At 39.9% G+C, this 15,527-nt stretch overlaps 2 protein-coding genes across 4 annotated transcripts in view; both read right to left on the bottom strand.

Annotated features, from left to right (window-relative positions):
* Positions 1-588: 588 nt before the first annotated feature.
* Positions 589-8,201, bottom strand: LOC144662512 (uncharacterized). Its single transcript, XM_078523326.1, has 7 exons — positions 6,864-8,201; positions 5,339-5,517; positions 4,970-5,096; positions 3,798-4,232; positions 2,857-3,264; positions 1,428-1,844; positions 589-845 (listed from the first exon to the last, which is right to left on the bottom strand). The coding sequence occupies exons 1-7, from the start codon at positions 6,928-6,930 to the stop codon at positions 589-591; spliced, it is 1,890 nt and encodes a 629-aa protein (XP_078379452.1). The 5' UTR covers positions 6,931-8,201.
* A 2,153-nt stretch (positions 8,202-10,354) lies between these two features.
* Positions 10,355-15,527, bottom strand: part of LOC144662195 (retinoblastoma-associated protein-like) — a 29,541-nt gene continuing 24,368 nt past the window's right edge. For 2 of the 3 annotated variants that reach the window (XM_078522954.1, XM_078522956.1), the window contains exons 24-33: positions 15,346-15,404; positions 14,449-14,504; positions 14,220-14,284; positions 13,925-14,002; positions 13,456-13,560; positions 12,876-12,983; positions 12,391-12,428; positions 12,124-12,198; positions 11,640-11,670; positions 10,355-11,246 (exon numbers count right to left, since the gene is read on the bottom strand). In XM_078522954.1, the coding sequence (XP_078379080.1) occupies positions 11,019-11,246; positions 11,640-11,670; positions 12,124-12,198; positions 12,391-12,428; positions 12,876-12,983; positions 13,456-13,560; positions 13,925-14,002; positions 14,220-14,284; positions 14,449-14,504; positions 15,346-15,404 (843 nt within the window). In that variant the 3' untranslated portion in view covers positions 10,355-11,018. The remainder of the gene's footprint in view (positions 11,247-11,639; positions 11,671-12,123; positions 12,199-12,390; positions 12,429-12,875; positions 12,984-13,455; positions 13,561-13,924; positions 14,003-14,219; positions 14,285-14,448; positions 14,505-15,345; positions 15,405-15,527) is intronic. The other variant, XM_078522955.1, reaches the window with a different exon arrangement.

Below are 15,527 nucleotides of genomic sequence, written 5' to 3'. Positions count from 1 at the left end.
TTCTATTTCTCTATCCATAAATAAATTAAGACAAAAAGCTTATAGCAGCGGTTTAAACATATTTGGCTATGGCAAAAAGGAGCACTAGCGACTTGAAGTTGACAAAGGTAAATTAACCACCGTGGCGAATAAAACGACTGACGGTTTGAGCGTTACCCCTCCTGCAGAGTAAGCAGAAACAATTTGCTGAAGTAACTTAGCAGTCGGGGGAATAAGTGCCAGTTTTGGCAAATCTACGTTGAAGCATTCGAAGAATTTCCACATCAAAAACTAGCGCGAGCGCTCTCGAGAACCTCGAAAGCCATCGCGTGTATAAATACGTCATGTTGCTTAGCAACTTCTGAGACGAAAACCGCGGGCTCAGTCACTTCTTGGAGAAGTGATGTCGCCATCACTGGAGGTTGTTCCCCCGACTGTTATACTAAAAGAAAACGGGTACACATGCTACATCTTCCATGTCTACAAATGTCCTAAGTGGAATATCTATCACCATCTTGGCGCATCACAATGTTTCGTCCTTCTAAACGCAATAAAGACGGATGCAAAGTAAAAGCTAAAGCTTGGTTTTTGCGAGGCTTGGTTCGTCGCTCAGTCTTTAAAGCAGTGATATTTCACGGACACGGAGTTCACTGATAGCATTTTAAACTGACCATAGCTGACAGTAAAGCGACACTCGTATCTTCCTTCGTCTTGTCGTCGGCTTTCGTTGCACTGCCGAAGAGCGTCCGATGTCGACGTCATACGTACGCTTGTTCCGTTGTTGAGGTTGATAGTCATTCCGTCGATTGCGAAGCGGATGCCAGGCGAAGAGCATTTTAAGATAATTGGAAAAGTCGATGAAATCACTGCAGACATGACAAACAAAGTGTTAGATTTTTGCCACTGTGGGTATTGTGCAAGTAACTCGATTTCTTTACTCCACTTCTGAATGGACCCCCGTTATGTCTGCGACGGAAGTCCAGTCAAAAAAGGAGAGGAAAGGTAAAAAAACCTCGCGGGCAACACAACTGCGCAAATACGTAGGTCCTCAATAGGTACGTGTTTCTGACCCCAAAAGCGATAACCTATTTCAGACCGGATCCTACCTAGGAACTGCTTTGGTTTGCATAAATATTTGAGAAGGGCTCCAAATTCTAGGTGTTAATTAAATCGCACTTCTGAAAAATGGAATAATAACAATAAAAAATTTAGTTTCTTCATAGAAATAATATATAATAACTGACCAGAGTGCACAAACCCTATATAGCGCTAGCCATACCCTGTATCAAACAAAACTATTCAATCTGGCGCCTCACATGAAGCTTGTATAAAGGAGTACCCCGTCGAACATACTTAACAAACAAAATATGAAGAACACACCAGCTACATGCGGTTTGCAGGTAGACCACAAAGTAAACAACAACAACATCAACAACAACATGTATTACCTGTACAAGGTCTGCTGTGAGGACCAACACAGTCCATTGTGGTTAGCGGATCGCCAAAGCACAAGCGCTTGCGTGACAGAGTCGGGAATCTGGCGCAGTTTAAATCTGCCAACCAGCGTGCAGACAAGTCAGCACAGTCCGTCTTAACTTTCTCGCAGAATGTTTTACATGGCGGAAGAGGTGTTCCATCCGAATTACAGTATGGAGCGAACAGGAAACAGACGAACCGCCTCAGGTGATCAGAACAATTAGACTTGAGTTGTGATTTGAACGCCTTGGAATTCAGAATACGATTCACTTCAGATTGGCTAGAATGGTTCAGAAAGTTCGGTAGAATTGTATGAGTGTAGTTCAAACTTTTGCACATTGAAATCCTCAGTGGCTGGCAGCGTGACTGTGGCCGAGCTATCTCTGTCGCTGAAGTATGAAACAGAATGAACAACGTCAGGATTGCTAACATACAATATGTCCTTAAAAGACCAACACAGTCGATCCTCTCGTAAACAAACGCCTTTAGGACCAGAAGAGGTGTCCGCTTAGGATGGCAATCCGCTTATTGGAGACTAAAAATGCTTGCCTCCTCCACACGATTTTCCAGGGGATTTAGTGAGAGCTGGGAACGAAGGGCGTGCGAGCGGGAAATTGCTTTTCTTCCCCTTTCCATTTTTTCCTTCGCCCCGCTTTTTCTAACGTGTAATTTTGAATTTCATTTCTATCGCGCAGGCGACTGTGGACGAAACAGTAAAATGCAGTTTTTTGTATCCCGATTTTGTATGAGACTGGGACTATGACTCGGTGTCCGCTTGGAGGGTGTGTCCGTTAGTAGTGGTTCTACTGTACTAAGCATTGTTAAGAATCACTGGAGAGAAGTAATACTACTTCAAGCTTTATTTATCTCTGAAGTTACAAAATTGAATCCGCGGGCGACAGTCTAAGGAAATATTTTTCTATTGGCCCTATGGTATGGTTAAAATGCTCGCAGTGAAAGGGACTGTGTCACGGCTGAGTTAAGTATATTTTATTAAGTTTTGCCAAATACTCACTATGAAACTAATGTTTCTAAAGAAATTACTTCTATGGATATAAATGGAAAAACCATAGCTTCATTACAACCAAATGTGTCTCCCGGGCGTTATAATTTAAAATTACAAGCAAACGAGACTAACTTTGAAAACTGTACAGCCCAACAGTATTTCAAAAACTGATATCGCAATCCGTTTCAATCTTCTTTACTTTTGACCATCCGTACCTTCTTTTGTATTTGCTGTGTTATTGAAATGTTCCTTCACTGTTTCAAGCGGTTATTTTTTTATTTCACTGAATTTTAAGGCCTTTACCCATGCCTAAATTTGGCTAAAATCTGTGACACAGTCCCTGTAAGGTGCTTTTTAATCAAAAGTAACATATAAGCAAACATATAACTACTTACTCTTTGGACATTTAGTCTTTGGTTTCAAACAGATCTGCGATCCCTTTTTACCAAACGGCGGAAAACGTGTACAGTTCATAATCTCGGGCCACGGGTAGCCAGCAAGGTTCTTCATGACAGGCTCACAGCCCCGCCTCGCTTCCTCACAGACTTCTCTGCACGGAGGAATCTTGCCATTCATGTTAATAACACAGGGAGGAACGTACAACACACACAGAAAGAACTGAAGTGCCGGGGAACAGTCGAGTTTTACCAGCGGAGAAAATATTTGGATTTGTGGCTCGGCTATCTGTTGCGTTTTATGGCGGAAGAAGTTGGGCATCCGAACGAGGCTGTAGCCGAGATCATGACACATGCTTGCGTTATTGAGTGGTTCACATTGCTCTGGGACTTCTATTGGTTCCTCAACTATAACAACAAATCACAAAACAAAAGAGACTTAGGGTACACATGAAATTAAGTTCTACTTCATAAAAATACAACTTCTCGTGAGTCGCTTTAATTCCATTGAGAGTGGAACAGCTTATCTGGGGACTGGCCGCTGAACAAGCAAAGCGTAATTTAGTCTTGAAAAGAGCATGAAAAACGAGAGCATGATTGTCCTTTAAATAGGGCTACAAAATAATGCGTCTTGTCTAAAAAGGCTAGCAAAATGAAGGGATTTTGTCTTAAAGAAGGTCAGAGTTTGAGAGCCTAAACGGTGTCTCCTCCGTTAGGTGCCTTCTTCCTTAACGTGGTGGCTAAGTTAGGAGAAAGTTTGTGTGCTCCAGAGAAAGATAGGAACCGTTTAATTTAACTACAATGCTTGCGTGATTTAATGCTTACACAACATCTCATTGTTACAAAAATGTAACATTACCCGCGATCACACAGAGAGCAGAGGGGAGATTGCGTGACAAGGTAAGAGAACTCTATAACCAATAACGCAAAGTAGTACTTACCGGAAGTTATGGTGCCGTCCTCTCCCACACAAGCTTGGTCACTGGGATCGGGAAAACCATTGCATTTAAATTTATAAGGCCATTTGAACCCAAACCTCTTGAGCCAAGGCTCGCAGTCACGTCTGGCCGCGCGGCACACGGAGCGGCATGGGGGCGTGGGCTGGTCAAAGTCATCAACGCAAGGAGGAAAATACAGTGCGCACAAAAACACGTGCAACACCGGTGAACAGTTCGATTGAATCATGCTGGTGAACTGCGACAACTCTTGCTCGGCATCGTTGTGATTCTGTTGGCAGAAGTAGTTCGGCATCTGAGTGAAGTTGTAGCCGATGTTTTCACAGATTTTGCTGATGCGCGAGCAATGTCCTGGGACCTGGGACGAGCTGGGTAGCACAGCTGTAGGGTCGCTGCTTGCTCCTGAAATGGTCTTGTTCTCTTTAAAAGATGTAAATCAAACCAAAGATAAATCAAAACCATAGAACGGTTTTTACATGAGTGTCATAAAACCAACGGCCAATCAAAACTTATACCAACGGCATAATGCCAATGGCACACACGCGCAACGGGCGTCAAACACGGGAATCACCGGACATATATTTTTGAAAATAAACCATCTGAATGCAATGGTCACACTACACATCTCCACCATCCTCGTACCCAGGGTCTTCGTTCCCCTTGACCACAGCTCGTTTCCTCAAGCCTGCGCAGAAGGAACGCAGACTCGAGGTACGAGGAAGCATCTCCACGGTCTTGCCAAAGCCTATACGCATGCGCACAGCCTATTACTTGTGGAGTGGCAGCCATGGACAGCTGTTTCATCCTTGTTAGGACTCATCAGCATGGCATGGCCAGGCGTAAGGGTCTCACATAAGATCATAGAACGGTTTCGCAAAAACATGAAGGGGTTGATTACACGAGCATTCAGTGACCCACATGTAACAACCAGCAGTTTTCGATTGACTTTGTTTACCTGCTTTGTGATTGGTTCAAAATGATCGTGCAATGCGGTCTAGCCAATCAGGACAAACATTGGTGTTTGTTCAGCCAATCAGCTGCAAACTAAAACCAACCGTGAATTGGGTTCGCGGCATTTCCCGTGACTGGTTGACAGTTTCTCAGCCTAGTAAAGGGCGGGAAACTGTGTTGTTTTACTTCGCGGTAAAATTTCGTACCTGCTGGTGTCCAGGCATTAACCCAGTTTGAGTAAGATCCTTTCACTTTTCCATTATTCATCAATGGCGCAAGCTTGATCTTGTATCGTGTTGCTGGACGCAGGTTTGCCATTACATAGCGGTTCATCTGAAGTTAAAAAGACAATTAAGTTAACGAGTATTGGACGAGGTTCAATATTTACTATAAGGAACTGCGTAAATATTAATTAAAATACCTTGTATGTTTATATTTAATTCTGAAATGTTATAATAAACAGCAGTCCTCCACTTCTCATTGAGAACCTTGAGTTGCTATGCTTTCTTACCAAGATGAACAGTTACAATTATATTTTTTTGCGTGTGTCTGATGTCAAATGTGCGATAACTTACGAAAAGCTCGACGTGTGTTCTCCTTTTTTGGTGCGCGTTAACCGGAACGAAAACGAGGCTATACCCAACCAGCGCCTGCGAGCCTTGAGATGGAGTGTCCCACGTGACCAGTAGACTGGTTGGAGACAATGCCCGCACTACGAGATTCAAAGATTCGAGATTTGAAGAACTTCTTGTCACTAAAATGTAAAAATAAAACAAAACAATGAAGTAACAGTCAATCAAAGTTATTTCTGTCTCTATTAGCCGTATCAAATTATCGGTTGTAGCAAAGTGCGATCTTTTTGGAGATAGAGCAGTTAATGACTCACTGTAAAACCAAAACCAAAATAATAATTTATCTCTCTTGTAATAACAAAGCGCCTGTAGCTATCAGCACTCAAATCAAACAAGCATCCTGGATCAAGCGCGGGAAAACATACCTTCTGATTGGTTATATGAAAAGTATTGGTTAGAACACGCGGCAAGAAGGTTAGGAACCAAATACATAGCTCAGGCTACGCGTCGTTGATTACCAACCTTTGTCTTACGAACAATAGAGACCCTTTCCTTTGAACAATAGATAAGACCATAAAAGGAGCGAAATCTAGTCTTTTTGTCAGCCAAAATCCTAACCAAAAGCTTGATACGAATAAGGAAAAATCAAAGATTACTTCCTTAAGTCAATTCTAGACTATTCTAAAAGGCTGGAAAAGCATTTACAAGAGATGGTTTGAAGCCTGATGTTGATGCGTGCTGTTTGAAGTTTGGTTAGTCTGTGTTGCTGGTTGTTCTCAGAAAGATAGCGGATAGCTGCCGCAACAGGACAGAGAGAGAGAGAGTTTCGTTTTTGCAACATTGTTCCTGTTTGTTTTTGTTTTTTTTACCATTATACGTGGCGACAGGATCCGCTAGGAACGCAGGATAATATCTGACCCCGTATTTTGATAATAATGAAAAACAGCATGTAAGTAAATAAAGTTTTGTTAGACCCTTATCTTTCAAAACTTGGCAATTATAAGTAACTGAGTTTTGTTCGAGCCTTATCTTTTAAAACTTGGCAATTAAGGATGGACGTCTTGACACGTTTCCGTTCGCCCGTTGTCCCTTGAACTTGTTATCAGCATCGTGTCTCGATTTCTTATTATTTTGTCTTTTAATGCACGCATCACGTAAAAAAACAAACTGTTTTCCATTTTCTCGCCAGGTGTTTAAACTAATAACAAATAAGTGAACAATGGCTTGACAAATACCTATTGTTTAGTCTCTTGCACTGGCGTGCCCTCCGTTGTTCTTTTGTTCACGGTATATTTGCGTAAAAAAGCGTAAGTAAACCAAGTTTGACTACGATCGCTGAGACAGAAATATCTTTTAACTGTTCTTTCTGTCCAAACTTTCCAGCACTTTGTTTGGAAGCTTTTTCTCGGTAAGTTTTCAAAAAACACAAAACCCTAACATCAGCTACAAAAACGTTGCGGAGAACGCGGTCATTGCACTATTAAGTAACAACAAGTTGAATATCCAAATTGAAACACTTGCCGCTTACCTTGTTTGGCGTTGCAGATTAAGACATCTACAAGGAATCCAAACCAAAGAAGCTCAACAAACTTCATTTTTATGCTGAAGGTTCACCAAGATACGAGTCGTTCTTTTATTCACCTGGTTTATAAAAAAGTTCTTTCTGATGCGGGGGCGGCGTTCTTCGCTTAAATACGCCACGCTTGATATGTATTCAGGTTTGTCTTACCACTTATCAGCAGACACATTCCGTGACATTTCAGTATTTTATTTAAACTATTTGACCTCGTCAACCATTGAGCATCACAAAAGCCACTGTTTAAAGTGTTCCAAATATTATCTTTGGAGGGACAATGCTCAATTGCAATTCCAGAACTAAAAGTTTCAGTAGAACTTACCCGGACAGATATGCAATGAATTCTTCTAAATTAGTACGGACACAACTAAGATATTTGCGCTCGGCGAATACTGTACTATTATGCACTGAACCTGTATTTAGTCTTTCAGATCTAGACCTTGTTCTCCTACCACAAATATTGCCCCTCCCCCACAATACTATAATACTTTAAGTTCCCCGTTCCACCACAGTTCTTCAATAACCGCAACACAGTTAGAGAGCTACCCTTCCTACCAATTCGCCACTAAAACCACTTAATTTCATATCACAGCGCCATACTCTTAGCGTCAACACATGAGCAATTACCGTAACCTTAATCCGATGTAAAAACACTCTTAAGCAACAAACATTAAAAGCTTGCTTTGATTGCTTGACAGCCAAAGTGATTATACAGTATTAACTGTCAGGGGAGGGTAACTTATCTATATCTCATCATTATAGAGTCACTTGATTGTCAGTTTGATTTTATGCACTGACAACAGAAATTTAGACTTCCTTAACTGTTTTAAGTGCGTCTGGCATGTCTGGAAAGCCTCGCTAATCTGGCTTAAAAAATGTAGCTCAATGTTTGAAGTTCGTCCCGATTTGTCTTCCAAACTGTTTTTTTCTTCATGAAGAAAAACAACAAGGATGTTCCTGATCTGTAATTATCGCCTTTTTAGAGTTTTCTACCTAAGTTTGCCTATATTTTGAGGTTTTCTTGCAATTAAATATAGATCGATCATTTTGTTACGGCGACAGCTCTATCGTCGCCAATGAACCCATATATCGACAAATAGGTCTTAATCCCCAAATCGCACCAAGCATGGGGCTTAAAATATTGAACGGAATCCTTCCTTCCTGATTGAGCCTAATAACCTTATTAAATCGACTGATGAGTTGTAACAAGCATGTTTCAGTGGCACGCTTCGGACCACACTCATTCCACTTTTGCTGTCCTCACGTGGTATGGCGCGTGGCATAAGCATAAGCACGAGAAAAATGAACACGTGCACTGATGTTTGTTTTCTCGTCCTTATGCCTCGTGCCATGCAACGTGAGGGCAGCATAAGAATGAGCGCGCGCTTAGGCTTCCGCGCGCTCTTGGGCCTTTTAAATCTAACATGCAATCGCGTAGGCCTAGACACTAATATTTCGAAAAATGCTCTAAAAATCTTTCCGGAAATTCCCAGTTTTTTCCCTAAAAATCCCTCAAAAATTTTCTAAATATCCCAAAAATTTGCTAAAATCCCTAAATATCCCAAAATTTTTTGTTTTTCTCGAGTGACACTGGGCGCATCTTCAATAGAAATAGCTTCACTTGGCTCCTCCGCTGGCTCCGCCATATGTTTGAAACTTACCACCCTTGGAAATCTTAGGGTGCATTAAGAATAGAAAACAACGCTGCACAATTGTATTGCAGACTAGCAGTCACTTATTAGTAAACAATGGGACAAAAATATCATTTCATAGGAGTTTTAAATAAAGCGGTAAAGAAAATAGAACAATTTTTTCCTCAAATCATCTAAAAATCCCCCACAAATCCCATATTTTCTAAAAATCTCCAAAATTTCTAAAAATCTCGTGATGGTCTAAAAATCCTAAAAAATATCCGGCTTTCTGTGTCTAGGCATACGATCGCGTACACATCAGGAAAACGGTTTCACACTGAAGAAGGGCTATGCCTGAAACGTTTGTGTTTGTAAACTACACAAAATGACACTTTTTACACCATTTTTTGTTTTTTTGTTTTGTCACGCATTAACTGGGAATTTTTCTTACCCGTATTTGTATGAATGAGTGTGTTCGTTCTTTTAATGGGCCTACACTTTTGCTTGATTATGGTGTTTGGTATTTTTTATTCCTCCATTTCGTAATAAATTATGTTTCAATAATTTATGAGTAATACAATCAGAAGACATGGAGAAGGGCAAGAATATGTAGTTAAACTTTTTAATAGTCTGCTTGATGATTGTGCATATGCCCAGTGAAATTCAGCCTTAAATGATGTAGACGTAGATGTACAAAATAATCTTTTTCGGTAATACTGTATGTATGGCCTTCCTCGCGTCACCATAAATGATGTAAGGGAGGCCGAATTCATATCTTTTTGCAAGGAATTTCATGCATGTCATTTGTCTAGTCCCACTCGTCTGGTTTGGCTTGGACCAAAGGGCAGTTGATGAATTACAAAGCATTGGCTTCTGTCAGTAGAGGATAACTGACATCTCATCATTGATACTGCATTTGAGTGTCACTTTGATTTTATACACAGACAACAGTAGTGAAGACTTTCCTAATATTGAAGATGTGACTGGTAAACCTCGATTAATTGGAAAACGAAGCTGAAATTTTCATAATTTTCAAGTTCGTCTGGATCTGTTTCCTCAAACGTTCTTTTCTAATTAATATCAATAATCCTTGTTTCATGTTTCTCTGCTGTGCATTATCCCCTCTTTGACGTTTTTCCGTCTTGGTTAACTATGCAAAAAAAAAAAATTTTCTTCTCAGTAATTTTATAACGGCGACCTAACGGGACAAAACCCTCAAAACAGAAGTACCTTATCTCCGCAACAAGCATGCGGTTTCCGTAATACTAGTCATAAATTGAAAACAATGTAAATCCTTCCTTCCTTTTTGACTGGTGAGTTATGAACTCATCGACATATTTTAGCCCTAGGCGTGTTTCAGTCCACGCGAGTTCTTCGCCGGTGAAAATGCTGTTTTAAATATGTAATTTTCAAGCTTTGTTAAAAAAATTCAAGGACTTTTCAAGACGGATGTCGGAATTCAAGGCCGTTAGTCAATCGCTGTTACCTTAGCTTGCAATGTGGGCGTGTTTTAGCGAGCGAGCGCCATCTTGGATTCGACCTCGGGAGGGAGGGAAAAACGCTTTCCAGGAAGTAGGAGTGAAGCCGAATGTAGAGTGAGGGGGTGGGGAAGGTAAAATACAGTTTGCAAAGGAGTTTGTTAGTTTGCTTTTACAGTTCACCGGGATCCATTTGTACTCCTGGGAGGAGAGAGGGGGAACCCTCTTGAAATTGACAGGGGAGATTAATTGCTTTCGATCAAGGTCGCTATTGAACAGATCCTCCACAAAAGGCATGCACCCAACAAGACACAAAAAAACCCAAAACCTGATATTAAATATTTCAATGTTTAATTCGAGTATTTGGTAACATCATAAGTTAGAATAAAGATGAATGTATAAATACATTAGTTTAAACTCATCTTTGTAATTATTCAAAAGATTTTCTCCTACGAAAAGTTAAAATGTTTGAGTTTTCTGATTTTTATAATAACGCGTGAATTTCATCTCGTCCATGGTAAAAAGTGTCTCTGGCAATTAAGGCCAGAGTATTCAGTCTCTTCCACTCGCTATTTCTGGCTCCACAACGAGATGGGAAAGACTTACTACATCTGGTCCCATTTATAAAATAGAACCATGGAATAGAGCAACCATAATTTGGGAAATTCAAAGAATCAATCTTGATGAGATCACAGTGGGCATATTTCCTTATACTTTTAACATGTTTTAATGCACTCATCATTTACCAATCAGAATCGAGACATTTTGAGTAGGGAAAACATGAAATGGATCTTTACACAAATTAGGGTTGCACTGTGTAATATGATTATATGGCGGGTACTGTAAAGCAAGATGCCATGTTATAAAGCACAAATCGTTTCTAAAGCGCAATTCTTTGAAGCTACAAAGATGATAAATACGTTAAAACCTACGGCGATAAGGCTTATAAGGTGATAAGGATTTTATATAGACTTTAATCTGTCACATGTCCTAATGTGTCAACTCTGTTCCGTAGTTTCAGATTCTTGCTCATCTTTTGAACCATTTGTTCCATTCACATGTGACCCAGTCTCCTTGTCCGTCGAGTGGCCGTTAGTGAGGACTGGCCCGGGTTCGGTGGTGTCACAGTCGTCGAAGCGCAATCTCTTCTGTGGAACCTTGGGTTGACTGTGCACAGCTGCTCGCATTGAAGCGTTGATTCTCGACAGACTCTCGCGGTCACCAGACTAGAAATAAAACATAAAATATACAACATCGCATTAGAGTGGAAACAGCGGACGACCTCTCTATAAAAAAGATAAATTGTCGGGTAAAACATTGAACGAAAATGTTTTCTTTAGAAAACGCTGAATAACATACTTTGAGAAATCACTGAATGAAATCTTGGTATTGTTTATTATGCTGTACAGATTAAGGTTTTTCCTCCTGCAGAAATGAATATTATGTATGCCTATACGCTGTACAAGGTGGTTGACACTTTTAACATAGTGTGTGACCATTCAAATACAAAAGCTTTTGAGCATAAAATTCAGGACCTTTCTTTTTTACCCTGGACATTCTCGGAGTGAAAAAGGTTCAGCTGTTTATTCTAGCACACGGTTTCAATTCAATCAACTTACCCCTGGAGACTCCCCGAAGCTGTATAACGACCTAAAAAGACAACACGTAAAACAGTTTATCAGAATTTTTTTTATTGCTATGCTAAAACTGAGGCAAGAAGAATCCAGTATGTTGTTCGGAGTGACGAGTATATTGAGAAAGAAGAACGTCTTTATTTAAAGAGGGTAACACATAAAAGTGAACATTTACTTACAAACTTGTGGCCCTCACATTATAAATTTAAAAATACAATAATTACAATACGTTAAAAATCAATTCATAAACCAGAAAAAAATAACAAAATAAAACTACAGGCTATATAAATAACTAAGTTAACCAACTGACTAACAAACAAACTAATTAACTAAACTAGCTAACTAACAACTAAAAACACTAAACAGACTATCTAGCTAACTGAAAGACTAAAAAGATTAAAACTCCAAAATTTAATTTATCAAAAGCAATAAATAAAACAAATTATTTTCGTATTAACTGCTTTCTCACCTTGATTTTGGAGTCAACGTTTCGCTTGGAGTTTTTTTCAAAGGAGACAAATAAAAATTCTTCTTTCCAGGAATCCTATGAAAGCGTTAAAAACAACATGTCACAGCCACCTCAACAGAAAACGAAACAAAATATACGGTAAGCAGAGAAACGACCAACCACGTAGGTGAGCGAGAGGAGAAGCAACAAGCAAACAACGATTTAGCACATAAGAAAAGACAGAGAAAAGAAAAAAAAAGGGACAAACAAGCTGTATACCATGCATACCTCAGCGAGCTCTTGGGAGCGGGAGAAACAGGCGGATTCTAATAAGAAAAAAAAAGAAACACCATTTGTAATAATCTTTTTGGTTAATCCATATAAAAATACTACAAGAGATAACGAATCTTAGAAATCAATCAGAACATTGCACGATACCTTCGACTATCAGCTGCTGTTCGGGAAAATGAGCCCGAGCTTCTCTCCCCCAAACCCTCCTCGGGGAGGAACGAAGACCGGACGCGCGCGCACGAGAGAGAACGGCGGAAATTTAGCCTAATTGCACGAGCGCTCGTGCAAGCATCGAAGTTGCTACGTCAACTTATTTAAAAAAACACACGTCATGTTGCTTAGCAACACCGCTACCGCCTCCGAAGCCCGTGGGCTCAGGCAGGAAAGGTAGCCGTTACGTCGAGAGTCAGTAAACAAGATAAACAGGATCTACAACATTCGAGTGACTAGAAAGATGATAGAGAAAGAGCTGGCTGGCTCACCTTGTTTGGTGCAAACTGTAGAATATTGGTCTTCATGGCTACCATGTACACCTTGTTGTAGAATCCAATGATAGAATCTTGCTCTTTACCTGGAGTTCCCCTGTACACCTGTTAAGAGGGAGGTTTGACAAAATTTTAAGGGCTCGGCCATTGTGTTTTGGTAACTGTTTATTTTCGTTATCATCAGCTCTTAACTCATTTTGGCACAGCAATGCCCGTGACGATCCAAATAACAGCTGCGAAGGCAAGAAATAAAACTAAAACAATGCGGAACCCAGATCCAAATGTGCTCAAAACAGGGAGGATGAGGAGAGTGGAGTTCGTCCTTTTCTTGCTTAAAAGGAGGAGGATTTTCGGCCCCTTTGGGTCCAACATTCATTCATGCAAAAGCGTGGGACAGGCCTTCTACCCTAGACCGCCTTCGTTCGGTTCTAAAAGTTCTTTTACATCCCAGTTTTTTGTTCGTTATTTCTCTCAAGAAAAACGCCTTCCAAATTCTTTCAAGAGGAATTATAGCAAATGTACGAAGAACACTTAGAAGAATATAAATGCTGGTCACACAGCATTGTTAAGAACTTACTTGCGCACAGGCAAATGGTAGGCCTTTGTAGGACGAAACGATCTGTTTAAACTGGATCTCTTTACCGACTACTTTGGAGATAGCATACACTGCACACAGAAGCATCTGGAACGAAAAAAAATACTACTTTGTTAACAACAGTCACCTCTTTTTTTAAAAGTTACTTATTCCCCGTTTTGAACTCAATTAGGAATTTTGAAAGGGCTACCTTTTTCAGACCAGAGGTATATGAAAGGTGGTGATTTCACGACTTGAAGTGGAGAAAGGGAGGTGAAAAAGATATTTAAGAGGATCTTTCAAAATATCTAAAACAGACGCACCCAACGGCCGATCTATCTCCGTGTTTTATGGCGTAAAAAAAGAGCCACTTTTTAGTAAAAACTTCCGAAAAGGATCTGCAGGTATGTGAAAGGGGTACCATTAACTTTTTATGTTTAAAATGCTGAAAGCAAGTAAGCCCGTTTCATACCTGGTCCAAATGGCGGTCCTTCATTAACTGCCAGTGAAATCTTAATGACTGTTCTAAGCATGTCCACATGTGACCGCGCTGAAATGAAGACAAAGGCATTAATAAAATGGTATACTGAACTTTTTTACCCCCCCCGGAAAAAAAGAAAAATTACATTCGTATTCTATAGCTCCGGAAAGTTGCAATTTCATTGTCAACAAAAAAAAAAAAAAAAAAAAAAAAAAAAAAAAAAAAAAAAAAAAAAAAAAAAAAACAAAAAATCCTTATTCAAAATTACTATTTATATCATGCTCACCAGTACATCGTCAACATCAAGTTTATTGCAAAGCAATGTTAAGCGATGATAGGCCAACTGGTTAACTGTAGAAATACGAAAACAAGGAAAGAATAAAATAAAGCGTAAAACAATACAACACTTGTACCGAGGCCCACATCTCAACAGTACACAATCCTGACTTCACTCTTGGGTAACTACATTAAAAAAAAAACGTTTCTAGTAGAGTACACTTGTTCTTGGAACTAACCTTTTCTTAAAAACAGATTTAGAGGTTGAGATTTCTTTCGCTGTTGACCAGAGCTGCTAAACAGAAAAAAAAACAATGTCACAAGCACATGCAAAATATAAACTTTGTCCAAAAACTGGCAGCAAAATCTTAAAAAAATACCAAACAAATCATTGTACCGTAATGATTCGATTTAGCGCCTGGGGCGCTTATTTACTTTTGGCACCTCAAGGGAGGGCGCTTATTCGAGACAGGGCGCTTATTTAATTTTTCGAGAAACAACCAAATATTCAAAACAAAACTTAAATAAGTATTAAGATAACTAACAATGACAGAAACTGTAACAGTAGCAAATTGTTGAAAGTTCAGCTACTTTTAAAAGAACTGTGCATTTTAGCAGCAAATATATACATGTACGGTACGGTAAATGTTCATGCGTTTATCTATTCGACGTCGATGACTTCAGTAGGGGCAGTTATCCACAATAGGGGGCGCTTATTAGAATAGGGGCACTTATAAGAATGAGGGCGCTCATTAGAATGGGGGCGCTTATTGGAATAGGGGCGCTTATTAACAAAAACACATTCGAAGGGGGGCGCTTATTCGAAAGGGGGCGCTTATTGGAAGGAGGGCGCTAAATCGAATCATTACGGTATTCTACATGCAAGTTGATTGACGTGGTCGCCAACTGGTCAGTACGGTTCGAGTGGCCAGGGTTTGAGTGCTGGCTGAATTAAATTGTGTTATGTTCTTGGGCAAGACACTTAACTCTCAGTGCCTCTATCCACTCAGGAGTACATGTAGAAATGGGTACTGGCAAATTACTAGGGCATACTATGCTGGGGTGGGGTGGGGTGGAAAAAAAAAAAAAATTTACTTTTTAAAAAAAAGGCTTGCCGCCCCCACCCTAGTACTTACATTGCTACAGGGTCAGAATGTGGGTAGGAAGTCTCCATTGCTTTCAAAAGTGGTGAACCCTGGAATTAAATAAAGGAACAAGGATAGAAAATTGTCATTGATGATATCCTAAAAGAAAAAGTATGTACCAAGTGACTGTAGCATGGAAAATTCTTACTTCAGGAATGAAACTGATCACTTGT

This window comes from Oculina patagonica, chromosome 8 (assembly GCF_052425735.1).
Source record: "Oculina patagonica isolate OP01 chromosome 8, crgOcupat, whole genome shotgun sequence".
NCBI classification, from domain to species: Eukaryota; Metazoa; Cnidaria; class Anthozoa; order Scleractinia; family Oculinidae; genus Oculina; species Oculina patagonica.
Note: the sequence above shows the minus strand (reverse complement) of the source record. Positions and strands in the feature narration are given on the sequence as shown.

Coding starts and splice junctions, on each gene's coding strand:
- LOC144662512 (XM_078523326.1), bottom strand. CDS start 6,930: ATGAAGTTTGTTGAGCTTCTTTGGTTTGGATTCCTTGTAGATGTCTTA. Junction 5,518..6,863: donor AATCTGCAACGCCAAACAAG/GTAAGCGGCAAG, acceptor TTTACATTTTAG/TGACAAGAAGTTCTTCAAAT. Junction 5,097..5,338: donor GAACACACGTCGAGCTTTTC/GTAAGTTATCGC, acceptor TTTTAACTTCAG/ATGAACCGCTATGTAATGGC.